The 25,721-nt window shown below is 48.9% G+C and overlaps 1 protein-coding gene across 5 annotated transcripts in view; it reads right to left on the bottom strand.

The window, feature by feature from the left end:
* Window positions 1-4,079: 4,079 nt before the first annotated feature.
* Window positions 4,080-25,721, bottom strand: part of GDAP1L1 (ganglioside induced differentiation associated protein 1 like 1) — a 69,375-nt gene continuing 47,733 nt past the window's right edge. For all 5 annotated transcript variants that reach the window (XM_034947231.2, XM_055104926.1, XM_057300902.1 and 2 more), the window contains 4 exons: window positions 24,450-24,623; window positions 19,732-19,829; window positions 18,500-18,614; window positions 4,080-4,450 (listed from right to left, as the gene is read on the bottom strand). In XM_034947231.2, coding sequence (XP_034803122.2) covers window positions 4,107-4,450; window positions 18,500-18,614; window positions 19,732-19,829; window positions 24,450-24,623 — 731 coding nt within the window. In that variant the 3' untranslated portion in view covers window positions 4,080-4,106. The remainder of the gene's footprint in view (window positions 4,451-18,499; window positions 18,615-19,731; window positions 19,830-24,449; window positions 24,624-25,721) is intronic.

Below are 25,721 nucleotides of genomic sequence, written 5' to 3'. Positions count from 1 at the left end.
AGACGATGGCATCTGTTTCACCACATTGCTGCCTCTTCCTCAGTCAACACCAGAGGCCTCTTGGCAAATGCCCTATAATCAGTTGATGGAGGAAGAAAAAGACTCAGGCCTGGCACCACCTGGAAGTGGATGGTTGCAGCACTACAGGAGTTCCCCGAAAGACATTGCAGAAGGCAAATCCTCGCAGTGAACAGAATTTCAAGCAGTATGTCTGCTTGTCTGCCTTATCAAGATAGAGACAGAAGTCCAGGAATACAAATCTGTACATATTCATGGGACGGATGGTTTGGCTGGATGCTTATGAACATGGAAAGAAGACTGGAAGATTGGTAACCAGGAGCTCTGTGGGAGAAGGAATGTGGATGGGCCCCTAACAGTGGACACAGAATGGGAGGATATTTGTGTCCTATGCACATGTTCCCTCAAACAGTACCCACTGCAGAGGAAACCATTTTTCAAGAAACCAATGGACAAGATGCCTTGTTCTGTAGCTGTCTGTCATTCTCTTTCCCCAGCCACTCCAGTGCTTGCTCAATAGGCTGATGTACAAAAGGGCCATGGTAATTGAGATAGAGGTTATAGATGGATACAACAACATGGACTTCCTCTGATTAAGACTGATTTAGTGAATGCCACTACAGAGTGCCCCGTGTGCACAGTTCCTAATATGACGCCATTCGCCATAGGAACCAGCTATCTGAGGGCAGATAGATCACATTGAACCCCTTCCATCACAGAGGAAGCAGCAGTTTGCACTCACTTATTCTCTGTATGGGTTTGCCTTCTCCGACCACTATATCCATGGACTTATGAATGCCTTGGTTCCAGTGTTGGTATTGCACATAACATTGCTTCTGACCAAAGAGTTGATATTATCGCAAAAGAAATTCAGCAATGTGGTTATACCCATGGGATATTGTGGCCTTACCATGTACTCTCTTATCTAGAAGAAAGTACTCTCTTATCTAGAAGCAGCTGGTCTTATCGAACACTGAAATGGTCTCTTGAAGACTGGTACAGTGGCAGCCAGGAGACACTGCAATGTGGAGTGCTGTCCTACAGGATACAGTATGTACTTTGAACCAACCACAGTGCTGTTTCTCCCACTGCCAGAGAACACGGGTCTAACAATGCCAAGGTGGAAGTGGAAGTGACTCTCACTATTATACAAATAACCCATTCATAAAACTGTTGCTTCCCATCCCTGACACTGTGGATTTTGATAGCTTAGAAATTATAGCTCCTACGGGAGGAGTACATCTATTGAGGAATAATTCAATGGTTCAATTAAGTTAGAAGTTGAGACTGCCACTTGGCCATTTTGAGCTCCTCATACCCTTGAAACTACAGGCAAAGTAGTGTGTTTCTCTACAGGCTGGGGTAATTGAGCTGATTACCAGGGCTAAACTGGGTTGCTCCTGCACAACGATAGCATGGAAGAATAGGGGATTGTCTGCAGTGCCCCATAATACTTCCACATCCAATAGTAATGGAAGACCATAGCAATCTAAGGACCACCAGAGTCTGAGTCATGTCACCAGGTTAAATATGCTAACTAACTGAGGTGCTGGCTGAGGGCAAAGAGAACCTAGAATAGCTAGTGAAAAAAGAGAAACTGTAAATATCAACAGTGGCCTTGGAATCAATTACAGAAATGAGACCTATAGCAGTTCTGAGTATTTTCTTTGCTTGGGGTGTATGTGTGTGTGTGTGTGTGTGTGTGTGTAATTGAATATAAGGAATGCTAGTGACGGTCAAATTTATGTTTTCATCTGAATATTATAGTAGATTGAGGTATGGGTGTGATCTCTAGAGCTAGAGGAGGAATGAGAAGAGAATCCACCATTATCCAGAGTGATGTTACTGACCGATGGGGCTTTGTGAGTCTCATTTTTGGAGAGAGGTTTAGCACGTCCTCATTGCAGGAGGCAGTAAATCCTGTGAGGATTGAGTATTATATTGTTGTTCTTGAGTGGAAGTTGAATGAAGAATGGGGAGAGTCTGTGTGGATGTTTGATTTTTTTTTTTTTTTTTTTTTTTTTTTTGAGATGGAGTCTTGCTCTGTTGCTAGGCTGGAATGCAGTGGTGCCATTTTGGCTTACTGCAACCTCTGCCTCCTGGGTTCAAGCGATTCTTGTGCCTCAGCCTCCTGAGTAGCTGGGATTACTGGCATGCGCCACCACACCCAGCTAATTTTTGTACTCTTTGTAGAGACGAGGTTTCACCATGTTGGCCAGGCTGGTCTTGAACTCCTGACCTCGTGATCCACCCGCCTTGGCCTCGCAAAGTGCTGGGATCACAGGCGTGAGCCCACACCCAGCCTGTGTGAATGTTTGATTAGCCAAGGGGATGGATGGTGCCAGACAGTGTTCATGGTCTCTAAGTTCCACCTTTGCCCTGTCTTGGCCCTGGATGACTAAGCTTTCTTTTTACCTTGATGAAAAAAGATGTGCGAATTCTTAATACTTTTTTTTTTGCAAAATAAGTAAAACCATGCCTTATATTCTATACATTATACTCCTGATTTAATGTTCTTTGGGCATTTTAAATACATTTTTCCCTCTGGGAAATTGGGGTGGGGGGCATGTGCCCTGGGTGCCCCCTGAGGTCCATATATAGGTTTATTTTATTTTATTTTCTAGAGATGGGGTCTTGCTATATTGCCCAGGCTTGTCTTGAACTCCTGGCCTGGAGGAATTCTCCCACCTTGGCCTCCCAAAGCACTGGGATTATAAATATGAGTCACTACACCTGGCCCTTGCACAGGTTAATGAGAACAAAGGGTTGTAAACATGCCCTGTAACCTGTAAAGGGCTGAGCCTAAATGAGCTGGGTTGATGTTAAGGTCAGAGCCCTGGAAAGTCAATCTGGAAGCCAGCCCCAGACCCAGCAACTTGAGACAGGGAGTCAACTCTTGCTTGCTCTTTTGAAGAACTGAGACTGAAACCTCACATCTCTACCTTCTGGCTCCAGCGCTTGGCAATGAGAACTAGATGGACAGCACAGGTTTAGAAATGAAAAGCAACTGTTCCTCCTGGATGCTTTATTGGGGCTTTTGGTGGTTTCTATGCATGAGCAGCAGTGACACCAAGACCCTTTCCCAACATGCAAAAGGCACAGGAAAGTGAGACCCGACTGGGGTGGGTGGCATGGATGCAGAGACTTCCCCCCTCCCCCGGCTCCATGGCACCGTGTAGTACAGGGACAGCCCCGGGAGTGACAGGAAGCGGGGGATATTGAAGGAGATGGCTTGGACAGAGGCTAGGAGGGGGACCTAGGTTTGTCCACCTCCAGATCCGCCCCTGCACTTGGGCTGGACTGACCTTCTGAAAGAGGGTCAACATGGCTTTTACTGAAAGTCCCACCTCACAGGGTAGAAAAACTCAAGGTAGGAAGAGGATGATGGCTGCTGCCTTCAGAGATTTCTACTAAGGCCAAACCCAACACATGGACCAAATCAGAAGGACAATGAGAGGGTGTGCTCATGGTATCTGTCCCCACTGCAGCCTGGTTTTTGGGTGCCACTGCCTTGGCTCAAGCTAGTCCATGTCCAGGAGAAGCGTGAAGCCCCTTCTGATCTTCAGGGACCTCCCATGGGGTCTCCGGTTATCCAGCCCCATTCAGAGTTACCGGTTAGAGGAGTTGAGTCTTGATGTTGGCTTTGTCCTGTGGAAGAGCTCCCTGGGCAAGAGGGAAGGGGAGGCGAGGGGTCAGGCCCTCTGAGTCCCCAGCACCTCCCAGAATCTGGGCCCTGGTGGACGAAACATCCTGGGACTCACCTCAGATCCTAACCAGTCTCCACAGTTCCATCTTGAGACCTTGAATCGATAGAAAAGGCATTCGTGTTTTGTTTCTGTTTTTTGTTTTTTCTCTCTCTCTCTCTCGCTTCCTCTCTCTCTTTTAGTAGAGCCGTGGCCTTGAGTCACAGCATTGGCAACGTCTACTTCTAAACTACGGAATGTTTTCACACTGACGATATTATTACTCAGAACGAAGGGCGGGGAGGGCTGTCCAAGTGTTCATGAGACAGTGAGTTACTGAGAGCTCACGGGGAATCACACAGCACAGAGACACCGACAGTCAGACACCAAGCCCCAGGCCTGGCCCTAGATGTATTTTTTCTTGAGGTACCAGTAGGCAAAGTAGCCCATCCCACCCAGGGAGCCCATGAGGAAGGACGCCCCGAAGAAGGATGGGGGTTTCCTCTTGACCAGCCGGAAAGCATTGGGGATGACGGCCGACAGCAGGGTGGTGTGGATGTCACCCAGGACTTTCCGGAAGGCAAAGCGTCTCTGGACCCTCTCAAAGAAGGACTGCAGGTTGGGCCGGCTGCCATCTTCCCAGTATTTCTTGGACAGTCCCAGGAACTTGAGGCGGTGCAGGGTGGCTCCCAGGAGGACATCAGCGAGGGTGAAGGCACAGCCACAGAGCCACAGCTCGCATTTCTGCCCTAGAGTGGAAGAAAGAGGAGGCAAGGGGATCAACCTCCCCTAACACACACACTCGCTTCTCTCCATGAGCTCCACTGGCTTCTGCATGCCTGCCCCAGTATTTCCTGAGGGTTACTCATTCCTGTACAACTTCAGTGATTTTTGCCATATCCTCATGCTACTTCTATTATTTTTTTTTTGTTTAAATCGACTGTTTTTTTTTATTCTTTTGTTTTCTTATCCTCATTTTACAGCTGATACATCAGCTGACTTTTAAAGTGCAAATACGTGGCCAGGCATGGTGGTTCACACCTGTAATCCCAGCACTTTGGGAGGCCAAGGTGAGCAGATCATTTGAGGTCAGGAGTTCAAGACCAGCCTGGCCACTATGGTGAAACCCCATCTCTACTAAAAATATAAAAATTAGCTGGGTGTGGTGGTGCACACCTGTAATCCCAGCTACTCAGGAGGCTGAAGCAGGAGAATTGCCTCAACCTGGGAGATGGAGGCTGCAGTGAGCCAAGACACTGCCACTGCACTCTAGCCTAGGTGACAGAGTGAGACGCTGTCTCAAATAAATAAATAAAGTGCAAATATGTGTCATGAAACTCCAGACACATATACAACTACTCCTTTGACAGTTCCACTTGGTGTCTGCTCTGCATTTCAAACTCAAAATGGAAGTCCCCCCAGAGCCACCATGCTCATTCCCATCTCAGTAATGGAACTTCCACCCTTGCAGTTGCTGTGCCCAAAAGCCTCAGAACCACCATTAATTCTCTTTATTTTATTTATTTATTTTTTTGAGATGGAGTCTCACTCTGTTGCCCAGGCTGGAGTGCAGTGGCACAATCTCAGCTCGCTGCAACCTCTACCTCCCAGGTTCAAGTAATTCTCCTGCTTCAGCCTCCCTAATAGCTGGGATTACAGGTGTGCACCACCATGCCCAGCTAATTTTTGTATTTTTAGTAGAAACAGGGTTTCACAATGTTGGCCAGGCTGGTCTTGAACTCCTGACCTCAGGTGATCCGCCCACCTCGGCCTCCCAAAGTGCTGGGATTACAGGCATAAGCCACTGCACCCGGCCCCACCATGAATTCTGTCTTACCCCCACATACAATTTGTCAGCAATTTCCATCAGCATTATCTTCAGATAACTTCGGATATCTTCCAGAATCTGATACTGCCTCTACTTGTACCGTCCTTGTCCAAACAACCGTTATCTTCTAAGTTATCACAATGTCCTTTTAAAAGGTCTCCCTGTTTCTGCCCTTGTCCCCTAGAGTCTATTCTTAGCACAGCAGCCAAAGTGGTCATGTTAAAGTTTAAATGTCGGAGAATGTCACTTCTCCCTTCTCAGAATCCTCTAATGATGATGCACTGTTGTGGCCAGAGTAAAAGCGGAAACCCTCCCAAGCCCTGTAAGGCCCTGTGTGATCCAGCCCCCAGGTACCTTTCAGACCTCAGAGTCTGCTTCTCTCCCGCTTTCTCACTCTTCTCCAGCCACATTGGACTCCTGCAACTCCTCACATCAGGGACATTCCTACCACAGGGCCTTTGCCCTTGCTGTTCCCCCTGCCTCAGTCTTCTGCTGCACAGCCTCAGAGCTCATTCCTCTGCCTCCTTCACATCTTTGCTCACATGCCATTTTCTCCTGGGCCTCCCAGACTGCCAATTTAAAACGGAAGTTTTGGCTGGGCGCCGTGGCTCACGCCTGTAATCCCAGCACTTTGGGAGGCCGGGGTGGCTCTATTAAAAATACAAAAATTAGCCAGGCATGGTGGCGGTTACCTGTAATCCCAGCTTCTCAGGAGGCTGAGGCACGAGAATTGCTTGAACCCGGGAGGCGGAAGTTGCAGTGAGCCAAGATTGTGCCACTGCACTCCACCCTGGGCAACAAGAGCGAAACCCCATCTCGAAATAAATAAATAAATAAATAAAAATTAAAAAAATAAAATGGAAGTTTTAAATGGAAATTATAAATTGGTGGTCTGTGAAGCCCAGGAGAAGCTGGCATGTGAGCAAAGATGCAAAGGAGGTGGAGGAAGACCTTACCCAGCAGTCACTCTCCCCTCTCCTGCTTTGTTTTCCTTCATAGAACACAGCGCCACATTGCACCATCTACTTGACATTCTCATTTTGTTTATTGTCTGTTGTCCTCTACTAGAGTGGAAACTCCACGAGGGCAGGGATTTTGGTCTGTCTTGTCTGTGGCTGTATCCTCTGCATTTAGAACTGTGCCTGGCATACAATAGGTGCTCAATACATTTTTACTGAATGATTGATAAATGAAAAAATAAACTATCATTAACAGTAGTATTAAATGATTCACTATAAACTATCTGCAATGGTAAAAGTAAACATAACAAAAACAAAACAAATGCAATTAAATTCCAGCTGGATACTACTGCCCGTCAAAGTATCTGCTCCCAAGACTGGCTTCTTTTTTTCTTCCCTCCCTCCCTGCTTGCTTGCTTGCTTGCTTGCTTGCTTGCTTTCTTCCTTCCTTTCTTTCTTTCTTTCTTTTTTTTTCTTTCCCTTTCTTTCTTTTCTTTCCCTTCCTTCCTTCCTTCCTTTCTTTCTTTCCTTCTTTCTTTCTTTCTTTTTGACAAAGTCTCGCTCTGTCACCCAGGCTGCAGTGCAGTGGCGCAATCTTGGCTCACTGCAACCTCCACCTCCAGGGTTCAAACAATTCTTCTGCCTCAGCCTTCCAAGTAGCTGGGACTACAGGTATGCACCATCATGCCTGGCTATTTTTTTTTTTTTTTTTTGGTATTTTTACTAGAGATGGGGTTTTGCCACGTTGGCCAGGCTGGTCTTGAAATCCTGACCTTAGACGATCCACCTGCCTCGGCATCCCAAAGTGCTGGGATTACAGGTGTGAGCCACCACACCTGGCCTCATTTTGATTTTAAGAAAGGGGCAGATGTTAAACACATATTATAAAGGGGTTAACCACTAACATCTTACTAATACTCTTTCTTTGATGTAATCAAAAGAGAATAACTCACACAACGTGGTTTTACATTATTTATCACCATGTTTTTGTGTCATCTAAATTTAGCTTGACTATTGCATTTGGGATTAAGAAAGAAAAAATTAGCCTGCATTTTTAGAAAACACTTGTTTGTGCAATATTTTCTCCTAGTTGTTTTGACCTGAAATTCTGGAGCATCTTTGGTCTCTTACATCTCCTCTTTGCTCAAAAATCTTTAATTCTCCCCACTGACTACACCTTAATGTCCAAGTTCCTGTGCCTAGACGTTAAGCCCTTTCAAGAGTGAGTTTAGCTTTAATATGTCTCTAATCTTGACTCCTCATGAATTGCCCATTGGTCCACTGTCTTCCCCAACAAGCTGCCACTTCAGCCTCCGGGCCTTTGTCTCTGCTGTATCCCATGCCCGGAATGCTCTCCCCTCTCCCTTCCCTTCCTGTGATGGCTGCTTTCCTGGGAGGCTTGCCCCCGCACCTTTGAACAGGTTGTTCCTTTCAGTTCAGGAATTCCATGAGTCCAGTGCTCCCTACCGTCAAAACCTGAGCCCCCTCCTTCTGCTCTGCATCTTCTTGGTCATGGATTCATTCATTTAGCAAGTGGTTACCTGGCAGTATGTGCTGGGCATGAAGACACGACACAATACAACGTCTCCCCTCAAGAGGCTCATAGTCACAGGGAAAGGGGTAAAGTGTAATGAAGGCTCTCATCAGAAGGTTATCCTTGAATAGGTAATCTTCAAGGCACCTGATGAGGCTGGGTGCAGTGGCTCACATCTCTCTCCCTTACTTTAGGAGGCTAAGGCAGGAGGATTGCTTGAGCACAGGAGTTTGAGACCAGCCTGGGCAACATGGCGAGACCCTCCTCTCTACAGAAAAATTTAAAAATAGCTGAATCGGTAGCATGTGCGCCTGTGGTCCCAGCTACTAGGGAGGCTGAGGCAGGAGGATGGCTTGAGCCCGGAAGGTCGAGGTTGCAGTGAGCCTTTTTCACACCACCGCACTCCAGCCTGGGTGACAGAGAAACCCTGTCTCAAAAACTAACAAACAAACAAACAAACAAAGAAGACACCTGATGGGCCCCCGAGGGGAGATAATGAGTTGGGAGTTAGTGATGCAGGTTCCAGGCTCAGAGAAGCACCATCAATGTGGAGGTGGTATTTAAAGCCAGGAGAGTGGACAGTATCAATGTAGCCAGACTTGGAAATAGGGCAAGGGACTGAACCCAGGGTCCCTCTGCAAACTTTAAATATTGACACCAAGAGAAACCAGCAAAGATGATAAGAAGGAGCCGCCTTTCAGGTAGGAGAAGAACCAGGAGAGTGTGGTGTCCAGCAAGTCAACTTAGGACAGGGTTCCGAAGAGGAGACAGTGCTCAGCTGTGTTCACATGCTGTGTTGAGCTCAAATAGGAGGCCTGAGAACTGGTGACTGCGTTTACCGACTGGCGACCCTGGCAAGAGCAGCTGGAGTAGAATGCTGACTTAAAAGCTGGTTTGGAGGGAGTTCAAAGAGAAAGGGAGGAGAGGAATTTGAGATGGTGAACAAAGATCATTCTGCCACAGAATTTTGCTAGAATGGGGAGGATGGGCCAGTAGTGAGAGACAAGTCAAGAGCATTTTCATAAGTTGGGAGGAATAAAATAGCATGTGTTTGTGGATGATGCCGCAGAGAAGGGAAAGATTCTATGGGGAAGAGTGGATAGAATTACGGATGTGGTGTTCTTACAGGGATGAGAGTGGATGGGATCTGGTGCACTAGGGAAGGGATTGGTTTTAAAGGACAATACCTTCCATTCTTGGACAAGGACAAGAACAGTCCATCCTTGGTAACAAGAGGGCATATGTACTACCGTATTTCATCAAATCTAAGTTACTATTAAATATAAGACACTTATCCAAAAGTAAGAAAGGAGAATTAAACTATTGACTGGAATAAACATTCCAGTTTCAGAGATGCTAAGATGTGGTCTAACAAAGATGCATCTTAGAATTGATGATATACAGTGGGTGGGTCGTTGTGGGGATCAGAGCTGTGAAGATCTCTTTCTAAGGCTTTGATTTTCTCAGTGATATATTGCCATTACTTTTAATGGCCAAAACCACAATTATTTTTGCACTAACCTAAAGTGATCAGTTCTGAGTGAGGATGTGGGGGAGGTGGCTGGAGGGCGGAGGAGGAAGGAGAAGGCATAAAGGAGTCATCTAGAGAGTGAAGGGGGGAGGCTTGGGGCAGCATTGAGGTCACCTAAGGCTTGCAGTCGTGAATACAAAGTGAGTCCTGCCAGCATCCTGTGTGTTTCTCCAGCCACATATAGCTTCACAGGTGAAGGCGCTGAGTAGGTGGAGAGCTGGGTTCAACAAGGTTTGAGGTTTTGCAAAGCAAGTATGGAGGGCCAGGGAGTTGAATGTGCAGGCACGAAAGTTCTCCTAATGATGAACCAGGGAATCACCACTAGGTACGGAGGGAGGTGCGATTGTGATGGGAGTGACGGACAGTGAAAGGATCAAGTGACGTAAGTCCCCAGCTGCAGACTGCATGATACCAGCAAGGGAGTGTGGGTAGACAGATCAGAGAACAGGCCCAGGGACTAGGTTTAGATACTGGGCAACATGGAGAAACCAGCAAGGGACATGAGAAGAAGCAGCCCAAGAGATAGGAGGCGAACCAGGACAGTGTGGTATAATTCCCTGGATCTTCCAACAACTCTATAAAGGTGATGTTATTATCCCCACTTTACAGATGAGGCAATCGAGGCACAGAGAGGTTAAGTAACTTAGTGAAACCTCAGCTAATATGTGTCAGAGCAGAGCCTAGATTTGAACTTAGGCCATCTGGTTCCAGATTCTGTGGTTGTAACCACTCTATTAAGCTACTTATTTCCACATGCAAATGAGCATAGACACAGCAGGTATCTCCACGTCAACTCAGGCCCCTTTCAGTATGTGAGTTCTTTACTCAGGTCTGTGTGCAGATCTCTTCATGCGTCTGTATCCCGCATAGACTGCATGTTTGCCCCGTGTCTGCCTGCACAAATCCATGCAGCCGATTGTTTATATGCATGTGGATATTCACTCTCCTGGGCATCTGTGTCCACGTGGTGTGGGATTACCACACATGTGAGTGCAGTTTAAGCCCAGGCGAATCTGGATGTTTGCCTCAGACATGTTCACTATTATGTTCATGCCTATGTTTATGTTTGTAGGCAAATGCTGATGGCCTTCTATGCATGTCCGTGTTTGTGTGTGTGCCTGGGCAGCAATCTGGTATCTGATCCCTTCCCTGTTCTCCTCTCTTCTCCTCTACTTGTGTGTTCCCTTTGCAAACCCCAGGCCTGGATGAGCCCCTTCTGCACTTCTCTGGGTCTGCCAGCTGGAGGCGATCTCACAATGAGGCCAACTGGTTACACTTTAATGTCAGGACCGCAAAGCCCAGGAGGGCACTCCGTGCTGCCCAGGGTCCTATTATATTTCTTGAGTGCTTCCTGCTCCCTGTGGAGACAATTGCATCTTTTCATCCTCTCTTCTCACCCTTCTCACATCCTTTCCCCAGCTCCCTCTCAGCCAATGACATCACCTCATGGTTCGTTCAGAAGATAGCAGCTTTCAGAGATGAAAGCCCACACTCCCCACCTCAATGCTGCAAAACCGCTCCATACTGCTGATGCGGACCAATGCAGGGCGTGTCCTAACCCCACGGCCAAGCCCTCCATGTGCCCTTTGCACCTGCTCCATGCCACGTCTCCACATCTCTTCAGGTTGCCTTTCTAGGTGCTCCTCCCCCTTCTCCATGTTGTTCTGCACCCCAGGAAACTCACTTGCTGGCTCCACCCCCCGGGGCTCATGCCCTCTGGCTTCAGAAAGTTAGGCAAGTAGGAAGCAGGGGCGGGAGAGGAGGGAGAGCAACAGTGATGTTGGACTGACTTCCCTCAGCTCCTCTCTGCGAGTCATCACGGCTGGCAGTGACCACCTCTGTCCAGGTTCCTGAATCTGCTCTCATGACCCTGTGATCTCAAGACTTCAGGCCTGGGGTACTCCTCTCTGCCTTGGGATGTCCCTGCATCCTGCCTGTGGCTTGGTAAAGAGTCCCTTTATTGAACCGTCTTCCATTTCCCCTGTTTGAAGATGTCCTCTGTTTTCTACGGGGCCCCTGCCTGAACCACGCCCCTCCTGTCTTCGTGGCCTCTGCATCGCCGTCCTGAACCCCCGATTCCCCCTTTCTACTGCACTGTTTCCACCAGCATGAGAACACATTTGTACATCTCCTGTCCAAAAACAATTCCTCCTATCACCCCACATCCTTCTTCAGCCACCACCACCTTCTTTGTTCACCTCTACCCTTCTCAAAAGAGGTATCTACACTCACCGCCTTCATTCCTCACCTCCCATGCACTCTTCAGTCCATTCCAATCTGACTTTTGCCCCAGGTTGCAGTGAAATGCTTCTGGCGAGGTCACCGCTGACATCCATGGTAGAAAGCCGAGGGCACACTTTCTTATCCTGGCTTGCTCAAGCTCCCAGCAGCACTGACACCATTCTGTCTTCTTAAAACCCAATCCTCCCACGGTTCCTCCTAACATGAGGGTCTTCCTACTTCACTGGCCACTCCTCAGTGGGCTTTGCTGACTCCTCTGCGCTGATACCCGCTTAGTGTGGGAGAACCTCTGCATAGATGTGGTAGTTACGTTTTTATTATTATCATTATTTGAGACAGGGTCTCACTCTGTCTCCCAGAAGACGACTCACTGCAGGCTCAACCTCCCAGGCTCAAGCAATCCTCCTGCCTCAGCCTCCTGAGTAGCTGGGTCTACAGGCATGTACTACCACATCCAGCTAATTTTTGTGCTTTCTTGTAGAGACAGAGTCTCACCATGTTGCCCAGACTGGTCTCGAACTCCTGGGGCTCAAGTGATTCTCCTGCCTCAGCCTCCCAACTAGCTGGAATTACAAGTGCACGTGACCTTGCCTGGTCCAGGTGCGTCAGTTTTAAAGTACACCTACAAATTACTTGATATACTCCTCCCTTCAGCGGAGCCCAATTCTCCTCCCCTTGAATAGCGGCTGTATTTCATGACTTCTAATGAATGATGGGGCAGAGTGACTTCCAGCAGTAGATCATAAAAGACATTGTGGCTTCTGCATCTTCTCTTTCTCTGGAATAACTTGCTCAGGGAAAGCCAGCAGCCATGCTGTAAAGAAACCCAAGCAGCCTATTGAGAGGCCCACATGGTAAGGAACTAAAGTCTCCTGCCAACAGCCAGCAGGGGATAGAGGCCTCTAGCTAAGAACCACATGAATAAGGCAGCTTGGAAGTGGATCCTCCGGCCCCAGTCAAGCCTTCAAATCATTGCAGCCCCAGCTGACAGCTTGAAGGCAACCTGCATCAAGCAACCCTGACTCAGAGCTGTCCAGCTCAGCTGCTCCAGAACTCCAGATCCACAGAAAATGTGTGACATAATAAATGATTTTAAAATTTAAGACACTGAGGTTGACAGCAGTTTCTTATGCCACACAGATAACTAATACAGCAGGTCCTGATTCCTCTTTTTGTCTCTCTCTGCTCTCTTCCTTGATGAAAACATCCAATTCTATAGCTTTAAACACCATGTATTGGCTGAGAACTCCTGAATCTCCAAATTCTGACCTCTCCTTTGTGAGTCAGGCTGGAATATCTAATGGCTTCTGTGACATTCTCTCTTGGGTGTCACAAACTCACTGTCTCCCAAACGCCCAGCCTGGAGTGCAGTGGCACAATCTTGGCTCACTGCAACCTCCGCCTCCCAGGTTCAAGCCATTCGCCTGCCTCAGCCTTCCAAATAGCTGGGATTACAGGCACGTGCCACCACGCCCGGCTAATTCTTTGTATTTTTAGTAGAGACAGGGTTTCACTGTGTTAGCCAGGATGGTCTTGATCTCCTGACCTCGTGATTCACCTGCCTCGGCCTCCCAAAGTGCTGGGATTACAGGTGTGAGCCACTGTGCCCAGCCCAGGAATTACTTTTGATTCTCTTTACCTCACTCCCAACCCTCATGTAAATTCCTGCTCATTTTATCTTCAAAATACCTCTCAAGCCCATTCACACCTCACCATATCCACTGCAACCATCTCAGTCCACGCCAACATCATCTCTCACCTGAGCTGCTGCACCGGCCTCCCCTCTGTCTCCCTTGAAATCCATTTTCATGCAGCAGTTGGAATTCTCTCAAATATAAAACCGGAACAACTCAGCCCCATGGAGACTGCAAACAGGGCCTTGAGTTCCTCCCATTCCTGTACACATGCCACTTTGCAATGTGTGCATCTTGATGGCTTTGCTCCTCCTGCCATCTAAGACTCATAGTTTTTTTTTTCTAAGACTGCAAACTCCGTGAGAGCAAGAATGACATCTGGATTTTGCTCATTAATTTATCCCTAGGACCTAGCATCTAGGAGATGTTCAATAAATATTTGAAAAAATGAATGAAAAAGAATGGTGATAATAATAATTTTTAGAACATTTCATCTTGAGCTGGGCACTGTGCAAAGTAATCAACATTTACTGTCTTAAATTTGCTGGCCGCAAATGCAGGAATGAGGTCAGCCACTCCCCATGTGTGAGAGGCAAGCCGTCCCAGCTGAGCCCAGCCCATACTGCCAAGCCACATATCATGAACAAATAAAAGGCCCTTCTTTTATGTCACTCAGATTTGCAATGGTTTGTTATACAGCAGAAACTAACTGATACAATCCCCTCCTCAAAGCCCTCCAGGGACTTCCCATTGTACTTAGTATAAAATCCAAACTTGTAAATGTAGGCTCTGAGGCCCGTGATCTCACCTCACCCGCTCCAGCTCTCCCCTCATTCCCACCACTTTCCCGAGGACTCCCCACACAGCAGCCCATTCCTGAAGAGTTCCCAGTTCTCTCCCACTCCATGGCATCCCTCAGTCTGGGTCATATCTGCCCTGATTCTTCTCCAGGCTCCTTCTCATCCTTCAGGTCTCACTTTGAATATCACCTTCTCAGGGAAACTTTATCCACTTTATCCTGCTCATTTACTCTCAATCTTAACACTTATCGCTGTGTGCAATTCTGTGTTTACTTATGGGATTATTTGACTAATGTCTTTTTCCTCTGTAAGACTGCAAACTCCATGAAACCAAGAATGAGGTCTGAGTTTTACTCATTAGTTTATCCCTAGGACCTACCATCTAGTAGGTGTTCAATAAATATTTGAATACATGAATGAAAGAGAATGGTAATAATGATTATTTTTAGAACATTTTACCTTGAGCCAGGCACTGTGCAAAATACTCAACATTTACTATCTTAACAAATCTTCCACCAGCAACCCTGCTATGAGTTTGATTCTATTACTATCAACATTTTGCAGATGAGCTCAGAGAGATGAAGTGAGTTCCACAAGGTCACAGAGCTAGGAGGTGGTTGATCAGGAATCTGCATCAAGGCCATCTGGCTCTATGCAAGGGGTCTCAACTGTGACATTAAAATCCCTTCCAACACTGGGCTCTGCCCACGAGGGAAGAAATGGAAGGCATAAAAGTGTTTAACCCAGTCAGGTTCAGGGAACCTGGATGAGCAACAGAGGCCATGTGGGCCCAGCCAGTCAGACCTTTAAAATCCATAACCACTTCCCTGGGGCTTCTGCTATCTCCCCCAGCCCCAGAGGGATGCAAGGACTGTCGACACCTCTCCATCTTGAACAACCCCACTTATCTCACCATGGGACAGTGCAATGCTGTCTCCTCTCAGAAGACCTCAGGACAGCGGTCAGCAGTAGGGTCCCAGCCTAGGAATCCCACAAGGAATGCATGTCCGAGGCTATTCTCCAGAACCATCCACCCTAGCCTCCGTCCAGTTCAGACCCTGGGTCTCTCTGGATCACAATGTATATGAACACTTCTGTACTGTGTGCCGGGCACTGTGCTAAGCCCCTTACATGCATTTGCTCATTGATCCTCGCAGCAGCCCTGGGACGTAGGCACTCATGTTATCACCCCCTGCCTTTTTTTTTTTTTTTTTTTCTCTTTGAGACAGAGTCTCGCTCTGGTGCCTAGGCTGGAGTGCAGTGGTACAATCTCAGCTCACTGCAACCTCTGCCTCCTGGGTTCAAGTGATTCTCCTGCCTCAGCCTCCCACATAACTGGGATTACAGGTGCCCACCACCATGCCCAGCTAATTTTTTGTATTTTTAGTAGAGATAGGGTTTCACCATGTTGGCCAGGCTGGTCTCGAACTCCTGACCTCAAGTAATCCACCTGCCTCAGCCTCCCAAAGTGTTGGGGTTACAGGCGTGAGCCACTGTGCCCAACCTATCACCCTTTTATAGAACAGGAAAGAGCCCAGAGCCAGTGCTTCCTCCTCTGTTAAACAGGATCCTCATCTGTTAAACAGGATCGCTGATATTACCCACCTCCTGGGGTTGTTATGGGGATTAAGTGAGTTGAAATCTGTGAAACACCTAGAACAGGGCCTGACACGCAGTAAGGTCTATTAAATATATAGATTTTTCTGGGCTGGACTGTGACCCTCACAAACTTCACATGTTGAAGCCTTAAGCTCTAGAGCAAGCTTGTCCAACCTGCAGCCCGCGGGCCACATGCAGCCCAGGATGGCTTTGAATGTGGCCCAAAACTAATTCATAAACTTCCTTAAAACATTCTGAGAATTTTTTGCGATGTTTTTTAAGCTCATCAGTTATCATCAGTGTTAGCATATTTTATGTGTGGCCCAGGACAGTTACTCTTCTTCCAATGTGGCCCAAGGAAGCCAAAAGACTGGACACTCCTAAAATCTCAGAATGTGACTGTATTTGGAAACAGGGCTTTTAAAGAGATAATTACCTTAAAATGAAGAGCTTAAGGTGGGTCCTCATTCAATCAGACTAAAGTATTTATAGGAGGAAATTTGGACTCAAAGACACCAGGCATGTGCAGCACAGGGGAAGGGCCATGTAAGGACACGGCAAGAAGGCAGCCACTTACAAGCCAAGGAGAGAGGCCTCGAGAGAAACTCACCCCACAGGCACCTTGATCTGAGATGTCTAGCCTCCAGCTCTGTGCGACAATAGGTTTCTGCTGTTTAAGCCCCTCAGTCTGTAGTATTTTGTTATGGAAGTCCTAAGAAACTAATGCATAAGTGAATAACATATACTTGATGTCCAAGGTCACCCACCAAGAGCATGGCAGAGCTGGGACTCTGTCCCCCAAAGGCCCGTCTCTGAACTACCAAGCCTTTTGGCCCCTCAGAGCCATTAACTCTGCAACAGCTCCCCTTAGCTACCGTTAGGATAGAAACAGGAAAGTTCCTTTTTTTTTTTGGTTGGGGGGCAGGGGATGGAGTCTCTCTCTGTCCCCCAGGCTGGAGTGCAGTGGCGCAATCTGAGTTCACTGCAACCTCTGCCTCCCAGGTTCAAGTGATTCTCCTGCCTCAGCCTCTCGAGTAGCTGGGATTACAGGAACCCAGCATCCCGCCCAGCTAGTTTTTGTATTTTTAGTAGAGACAGGGTTTTGCCATGTTGTTAGGCTGGTCTCGAACTCCTGACCTCAGGTGATCCACCCGCCTCGGCCTCCCAAAGTGCTGGGATTACAGGCGTGAGCTATTGTGCCCAGCCAAAAGTTCCCCTTTGAGGTGCGTTATTTTTTTTACTCACTTAGTCATACCAGGCTTTGTTTCCAGAAACGATTTAAGGCAGCTGGCTTCAGTATGCATGATGATGTCTCTGTTCGGGACATAAGGTCTTGTGCTTGTGGCATCAGTTGTGAGATGCTGGAAACAACACTGGACCCATCGAGAGGGAACAAGTTCTGGCCCTAACCATGACATCTATGAGCTTCCTGACCTTGAGCAACTCACTTCATCTCTCTGAGCCTCAGTTTTCTCATCTGGAGAATGTGTGTCCCTTTAGCTGCCATATGTATTAAACTAGTAATGGGACAGGCAGTGTGCTGAGTATATTGAATTTTCACAAGAGTCCAGCAAGACAAGGTTAAGTTGTATTATTACCATCCCATCTTATAGATGAGGAAACTGAGGCTTCAATAGGGAAAGCAACTTGTCCAAGGTTACATATTTGAGGCAGCAAAGTTGGAACTCTATTTCAAGTTTTTCTTACTCTAACCCCATCTGTTTAGACCCTGGGCTCTACGGCCTTCCCATACACATAGCCATGCATGTGCAGGAGGCTGTTGCAAATGCACCATAAATTTGCATTGTTCAGGAGACAAGAATCATCACAGGTCTTAAACGGAGCAAGATGGGAAGCTCAGAATGAGATTTGAAGAAGGGCTGTGGCAAAGATGGTGTGCAACAGGCAAAATGGAGTGGATGGTGTAGGAAGGGTGCTCCAGGAGGGAGGGGCTGTGGGAGCAAAAGTGTGGAGGTAGAATGAAGCTGGCATGTCCAAGTCTAGAGGCCCAGCTGGGAGCAGGAAGAGTCAAGGTCAAGGAGAGTCTGGGTGAGCTTGGATGTCTGGCTGGAGCACGAAGGAGCTATAATGCATTCTTGGGCAGGGCAAGTGGGATGGTGTGGTGGGTAGTGGCCATCAAGTTGTGTAAGGGAGGTGACGGGGGAGCAACCGAGTATTCAGTATGCATGATAATGTCTCTGTTTGGGACATAAGGTCTTGTGCTTGTGGTATCAGTTGTGAGATGCTGGAAACAACACTGGACCCATCGAGAGGGAACAAGTTCTGGCCCTAGCCATGACATCTATGAGCTGCCTCTTAACATCATCTTCACCTACCTTTATTAAACACCTACTGTGTGCTAAGCCCTGATCTAAGCACTCTACGTGTATTATTTCACACAATGTCTCAACAGCTCTTTGAGGCAGGTCCTACTATTATCCCCATTTTATAGATGGGAAACTGAATTTCAGAGAGGGGAGAACCTGACCACATTTACTAAGCTAGGAAGTGGCCAAGTTATGACTTGAACCTTAGTCTGACTCCATAGCCCATCCTCTTAACCACCTGGGAGGTCCTCTGAGACTTTTGCGGAAAAAAGAGGCTGAGACTGGGCAGGGGAAGAGTAGGCTGGGTGGGCTGCAGCCCCCACCTCCCCCAGGGCTAGCACCCACCCTCGTTCTCCAGCTTCCTCTTCTCCAGCTCCACCTCAATCTGGTCCAGCACCATGGCCAGTTCCCCGAGGATCTTCTTCAGGTAGCTCACATCATCATGCTCCAAGATCTTGGCCTGGGGGCAGGACAGGGCCAAGAGAAGCTGAGTTGGCCTCAATAGGGCCAGGATGTTCAGGGATGGAAGGAGCTTTGCTGAACTTCTTCTGCAAACCCAGCCTCCAAATGCCCCCCAAGTGTATAGGATGCCCCCCCGTTATGAAGCACCCTCATCTGGTGCCTACAACAGTCCTGTGAGCTTGGCTGTCCTGCCTAGATCCCTAGTACATTCTTACACCCAGATGCTGGGAGGGCTGGCTGCTAGTGGCTCACAGCTGCCCCTTCTCTCAGCCAATAAGGAGCTGCATTGCCCACAAATACTTGGGAGGTTACCTGCCCGCACCCCTCCCTCCAACAATCTGTAGCCAATGTCCCACTGATATGAGGGGATAAAAGGCTGTCCCCTTACTTCAAGGTTGATCACCTTTGTGGTGCCATTTGTGCTCCAGAGCTTCCTGTGGAATCAATTGAGGCTTAGCAGCTTCCTCTTCCTTATCCCTCCCATCCCTCTGGGGTCCCCCTCAGAGCAATCCTTCAATACCTCCTTTCCCAAGAACCCCTGTTCAGTGCTCTGCATTTATTTTTATTTATTTATATATTTATTATAATTATGATTATTTGAGACAGAGTCTCACTCTGTTGCCCAGGCTAGAGTGTAGTGGCCCGATCTCAGCTCACTGCAACCTCCGCCTCCCAGGTTCAGGCAATTTCCTTGCCTCAGCCTCCCGAGTAACTGGGACTACAGGCATCCGCCATGATGCCCGGCTAATTTTTGTATTTTTAGTAGAGACGGGGTTTCACCATGTTGGCCAGGCTGGTCTCAAACTCCTGACCTCAAGTGATCCACTTGCCTCGGCCTCCCAAAGTGCTGGGATTACAGGAGTGAGCCACCATGCCTGGCCAATGCTCTGCTTTTAAAGACACAACCTAACACATGAGGAAACTGAGGCCCCAGGGCAGCAGTGGCTTACCCGAGGTCTAACAGCTAGTAAATGGCAGGGGACAGGATTGGAAAAGCAAGCCAGGGGCTTTTCCATTTCATATCATCAGCTGATCTTCTACTTAGTTTCTCCTATTGTTCATTTCCGTGGAAGAGCTCATAGGGAAGGGGACTCAGCAGGCCGGGAGGTACTCACCATGAGCTTCTTTTGTTTAGAAAGGTAGGGCTCGGAGAGCTGGGGCTCCTCTTCATGGTCCAGTTTCATGAGGTCCGTGGTGGCATTGGCTAAATGTCCTGGGGAGATAATAGGAAAGGTCCCATCCCTCTGATACCTTGGTTGCTCCCCCATCACCTCCCTTACACAACTTGAAGTAGGCCCCATCCAAACACTGGTCAGAAGAGTAATACTGTCGACAGCCAACACTTAGGGAGCACTGCAGGCTGTGCCGTAGTGATGGATGAGATGCCATCCTGCCCTGAGATCAGGCTGGTGGGAGAGATAGGCACATAAAGAAATCTCAGCCAATGGCTCACCCCTGTAATCCTAACACTTTGGGAGGCTGAGGTGAGAGGATCACTTGAGCCCAGGAGTTCAAGACCAGCTTGGGCAACATAGCAAGAACCCATCTTAAAAAAAAAAGTTAGCCAGGTGTAGTGGTGCACACCATAGTCCCAGCTACTCAGGAGGTTGAGGCAGGAGGATCACTTGAGCCTGGGAGGTCGAGGCTGCAGTGAGCTATGATTGCACCACTGCACTCCAGCCTGGGCAACAGAGTGAGACCCTTACTCTAAAAAAATACAAAAATAAATAAATAATACACATCAGCAATATTATAAAATACACATTTAAAAAAATAAAAATAAACTCTATGGTACAGCATGAGTAAACTGTAGGGAAGAGTGAACACAAGGCATAGGGACCCAGGGGCTGCCTGCCTGGGGCACAAGGGGCTGAGAGACCTCACGGAGGAGGAGACTGTACCCTTGAGGACGAGTAGTGGATGTCAGAAACCGATAGACCCAACCCTAGACCTGGTCATCTTCCCTGCCTCACTGCTTCTCCCCCTGCATTCTTCCCAAATTGCAGCATCCCCTCCCCAACACAAAGCCCAGCCAGATTCCTGGATTTGCCCTCAGCTCCTCCCACTACCTCACCCCACATCAAGTCATTCCCAGGTCCTGTTGATTCTTCCTCCTCCATCTTTCTCATATTTTCTCACATTTAACCTCCTCCATTTAACTGACTCTCTCTTAGTTCAGACCCCATTAATGTCTCACCTAGATGATTTCACCCACCCTCTGTCACCTCCCCTCTCTCCCTTACAAGCCCTTCTCCCCACCCCTACCAGAGATATCTTCTTCACACTTGACCATGCCACTCTGTTTAAAACCCATCCCTGGCTCCTCACTGCCCTCGGATAACATCCTAGCTCCTCAACTTGCCTTCAAAGAGCCTTCAGGATCCACTTGCCCTCCCTCTCACCTACTCCATCTTTCACTGAGTTTTCCCAACTGTTCCTGTCCCAATATGTACATTTCAGCCACTGTACATGCTTGCTGTTCCCTGAATGTGCCAGACCACTCCACACCTCCAGGCTTCTGCTCATACTACTACTTCTTCCTAAAATAGCCTTATCCTCCTTTCCTGAAAGCCTCCTTCTAGATTCAGCTAAAGATTTCCTCCTCCGGGAAGCCCTTCCTGATCCTGTAGGAGGTCTGCCCGCTCAATGTCTTTGTTCCCCAGTTTACGCCCTACAGACTTCTGCCAGGGAACGCAAACACGCTAATCAGAGCTGCCATTCACAACTCCATTAACTTTGCTGTCTATATGAAAAGAGCCCTCCTGGGCTTGAGTCCACAACCTGCCTGCTTGCTGTACATGGAGATTTTGGTGCTAACGTAGTTATCACTGAATGTGTATGTCTCCCTCTAACACTTGAGCTTCTGGAGAGCAGTGGCTATGTCAGATTCATCTTTGTTCCCTTAAAACTCAACACAGGCCTGGCACAGAGCAGGAGCTCAGTGAGTGTTGAATGAATGAATGAATGAAATGAGTGAGTTACTTAGGTTGTTTAGCTTCTGTCATCTGAGATTTCACCACCTACTGCCCCATCTCCTGTCCTGACACAAATCCCAGTAAACGCACTCCCAGATCATTCAGCTTCAGGGCTATATTAAGTCTCATTGATGTTTTATGAATGTGAAGGTCAAGGACAGCATCTTCTTTCTTGCGTGTCACCCAGCGCTGCCCATGTGGTGGCTTCAGACTCTAGGAGGGCAGGCCACCCCAAGAGAAGACTTGAGACTGATTAAGGGGTCGCTGCAGGCTGGCTTCTACTCCTTCTGCACTCTGGGACCTCCCTCCTCTCATCCCCCAGCTGGGCTGGAGCCCTGAGATCCTCTCTGCCTCCTCAGAGAAAGATGGGGAGAGAGGGGGTGGGCTGGGTCTGCTCTGGACTCCCAGTGCCTTCTAGGCACCTTCAAATGGCTCAGGGCAAGATTGAGGGAGAGTGCCCCTAATTCCCAGAAGCCTTTGGGGACTGCCTCCAGCCCTTGGCCAGGACCCTGCCTACCAACAGCCAGGGCCTACCCCGTTCATTCTTCCCTCAGAGGAGAGATCTTCGTAAAATGCAGATCTGACCACGTCACTTCCCATCACCGTTTCTCCACTGCTCTTTGGACAAAATCCAAATTCTGCCAGACCCTCCTCCCCAGACACACACCACGACCATTTCCACCCCACCTTGGGCTACACTTGCACCACACTGAGCTTCCTCCATTCCCCAAACACAATACACCCTGTCCTACTCCAGAACGTGAAATAATTCTCCCTCTTTCTCCCCTTCTACCTGCTACACATCCTCGGTCGCTGCTGCATTTTGGAAGGCTTCTGTGGCCCCGGAGGCTGGGGTGGACATCGTGTATGCCCAGAACCTCCCTGATCTCCTGCTCATAACACTCATGGGCACCAGATTAAACATTTTTAAACAAATTTATTTTTGAGCAGGATATACATGTATATTGTTGAAATTCAAACAAGATTGAAGAATGTACTATAAAAGTAAATCTCTGTCCTCTGCAGCTGCAGTCTCTTAGTTCTGCTCCCCAAAGACACAAACTATTGGCAGCTTCTGTGTATCCTTCCAGAAATACTCCTTGCAGTGCAAGCACCTGTGTGTCCATTTAACCTCATTCTGAGTACTAATGAGAGCACACTAGATGTTTTTTTTTTTTTTTTGCCCTTCACTTTTTTCCACTCACTAATATATCTTGGAAGCATTCCATACACCTATTAATTTTTAAAAATATCTGCACAGTATTCCGTTGTATGGAAGTACCCATAACTTATTTACCCAGTTCCCAATTCATGACAGCTGGGTAATTTCCAGCGATATTCTTGCTCTTGCCAACTATGCTGCAGTGAATACCTTTGTTCATACTTCTTGGTGCATATGTTCAAGTGTAACTGCAGGGTAATCTCCAAGATGTGGGCTTTCTCATGTTTGACATAGAGTACCAGGCCGCCCTCCTGAGAGCGCATTCAAACTCACTTAGTTCTGCACTGTAATTGCCTGGTGACTTGTCTTTCCTTCCATGGAACTTGACCCTGGGATGGCAGAAGCTGTGTCTATTCCTGTTTGTCCCCAGTCCCCTGCCCAGGGTCTCATAAATGTTGTTGAGGGGGCTGTTGCTGGGAGCCGGATGTACAGGTAAATCCTGAGTCTTGGACACATATGGTGGCTCATGCCTATAATCCCAGCGCTTTGAGAGGCTGAGGCAGGCAGATCACCTGAGGTCAGGAGTTCAAGACCAGCCTGGGCAATATGGCAAAACCTCATCTCTACCAAAAATACAAAAAATTAGCCAGGCATGGCAGCATGTGCCTGGGGTCCCAGCTACTTGGGAGGCTGAGGTGGGAGAATCGCTTGAGACTGGGCAGAGGAGGTTGCAGTGAGTCAAGATTGCACCACTACACTCCAGCCTGGATGACAGAGGGAGACCCTGTCTCACAAAAAAAAAAAAAAAAAATTCTGAGTCTTGTTCAATGACAATGGTTCTCAAGGGACAGGGTTGAGTTCTACAACCTAACACTGCCCCAACCCTGCCTTTGAACATTAGCCACGTTCCTTTGAGGGGGACGACATGACCATTCACTGAGCACCTATTATCTACTAAGAATCTTCAGGTGTCTTTTGGCTGTAGGACCCCATGGTGTTTGTTCAAAGCCTAGATCGTAGTCTGTAAACAGCTGCTGAGGGATTATCTGATTTAATCCAACACCCATTCACTGGGTGTCAGATACAAAAGGATGAAGTAGGCTGTGAGCATGTCCAGGCTGGCCATTAGGACAGGACATGCTCATGGGTAACCTTCAATCTGAGACCTCACTGGGGGCCTTGCCACATCTGGGTAGTCTTCCTTGGTAATCCTAACCCTGAGGTCACTCAGAGCCCTTGGCCACGAAGCACAGCCCTGACTGTCTAAGGCTGAAACTCGTGCGGGGAGAACAAACCCTGTGGGGACAGACAGCCCCATAGTCTCTGTATGGGGGGGGCAGGACAAGAGTAGGGGGCAGGGGAGGGGGATGGGAGCGAGACTGGCAGAGAGGGAGAGAGACATATTCTGTTAGAAACTGGGTGAATGAGATGGAAGGCCGGGAAGTCGGAGGTGAAGGGGATGGCAAGCAAGAGGAACAGAGAGAAAGAGCAAGAGAGAGAGAGAGAGACCAGCAGAGTGAGAAACCAACCCCGAGCACTCAGAGAGAGGCGGGGACAAATGGAGAATGCAAGAGGGAGAGAAGGAGGAGGAAGGGGAGGACAGAGAGAGGCCCAGGAGAGGGAGGACATCCTTTGGAAGAAAGGAGCGGCGCAAAGGGGGAAAGCAGAGGGGCTGTCTCGCCGCCCCGGCACTCACTGCGGATCTCGGCCGTGGCGTACTTGGGGATCATGGAGTCGGTGGTGAGCTCGGGATGCAGGATGCAGCCATGCGTGTAGGCATCCATGGGCAGCGCGTCCAGCAGCTCCCGGTACTGCAGCACCCGTGCGTGCTGCAGGCTGCCCACCTCGGGCATCAGGGCCACCACGTGCTCTGTGGGCACCACCAGGGGCTGGGCAGGGAAGCCAGAGGGGCACCTGCCCCGGCCACCTGCCCCCGGCATCCCTGAGCCCCAAGATGTCTCTGCCCAGAGGCCCTGGGCACCCCCATGCTCGGGCTTGGCTGCTGGCGGACAGGGGATTCTAGTGGTGGCCCGGCCATCTCTCCTCACTGGGCTCTGCCAAGCTGTCCCCGAGGGTTAGCTCCTCTCAGCTCCAGACTTGCTGCCAGGCGGGGTCCTAGGCCCAGTGTTGCGGGATTCAAGAGAAGCTGCAACCTGGGTGCTCAATGCTTGGGTCCCCTTGACTTTTAAATGTTGGCAACCAACTCACATTCTTTTAAAACAGTACATGTCTGGGCCCTGATGCCCTCCCACTGGGTGTCTGAACCTATGCAATGGGCAGTAAGTTCCTGAGCCTGAGGAGGGCCTAAGAGGGGAGAGGACGGGGTCTCTGCGAGGTTCTGGGGTACCTGGACCCTCCTCTGCCTGTGGGGTTTTGGGGTGTCTGGGCTCTCCCCTGTCCATGGGGTTCTGGGGTATCTGGGCCCTCCCCTGTCTCAGGGTTCTGGGGTGTCTGGGCCCTCCCCTGTCTCGGGGTTCTGGGGTGTCTGGGCCGTCCCCTGTCTCAGGGCTCTGGGGTGTCTGGGTCCTCCCCTGTCTCAGGGTTCTGGGGCGTCTGGGAACATGTCTTCAGGTTCCTATGGGGTCCTAGGGAATCTATGTTCCAGAGGGAGCTGGGCCCTGTCCTTGCCCTGTAACCCCTGGGAGATCTGGACCCTGTCTGTGGGGACCTAGAGGGTGGTCTGGGGCCACTCATGCTGAAGGGGCCATGCCTGTGACTCCAGAGCTCGGGGGAAAGGGCTATAGCCCCACTGCTCCTGGTGGGGGGGTGTCTGGGTCATGCCCTTACAGTACCAGGGGAGGGGAGGTCTCTGTATGGATCAGTAGCTATGCCTGTGGCTCTGGGGCTCTGGGGGCATCTGAACCCTGCCTGTGGCTCTGTGGCTCCTTTTTGGGGAGACTGGGCCTTGCCCATGGCTCCAGTGAATTTCCCAGACTTCCCAAAGTTCTGGGACCCCGTCTGAGCCTGT

The sequence above is a fragment of the Pan paniscus genome, chromosome 21, assembly GCF_029289425.2.
Source record: "Pan paniscus chromosome 21, NHGRI_mPanPan1-v2.0_pri, whole genome shotgun sequence".
NCBI classification, from domain to species: domain Eukaryota; kingdom Metazoa; phylum Chordata; class Mammalia; order Primates; family Hominidae; genus Pan; species Pan paniscus.
This window is presented reverse-complemented; position numbering and strand designations above follow the sequence as displayed.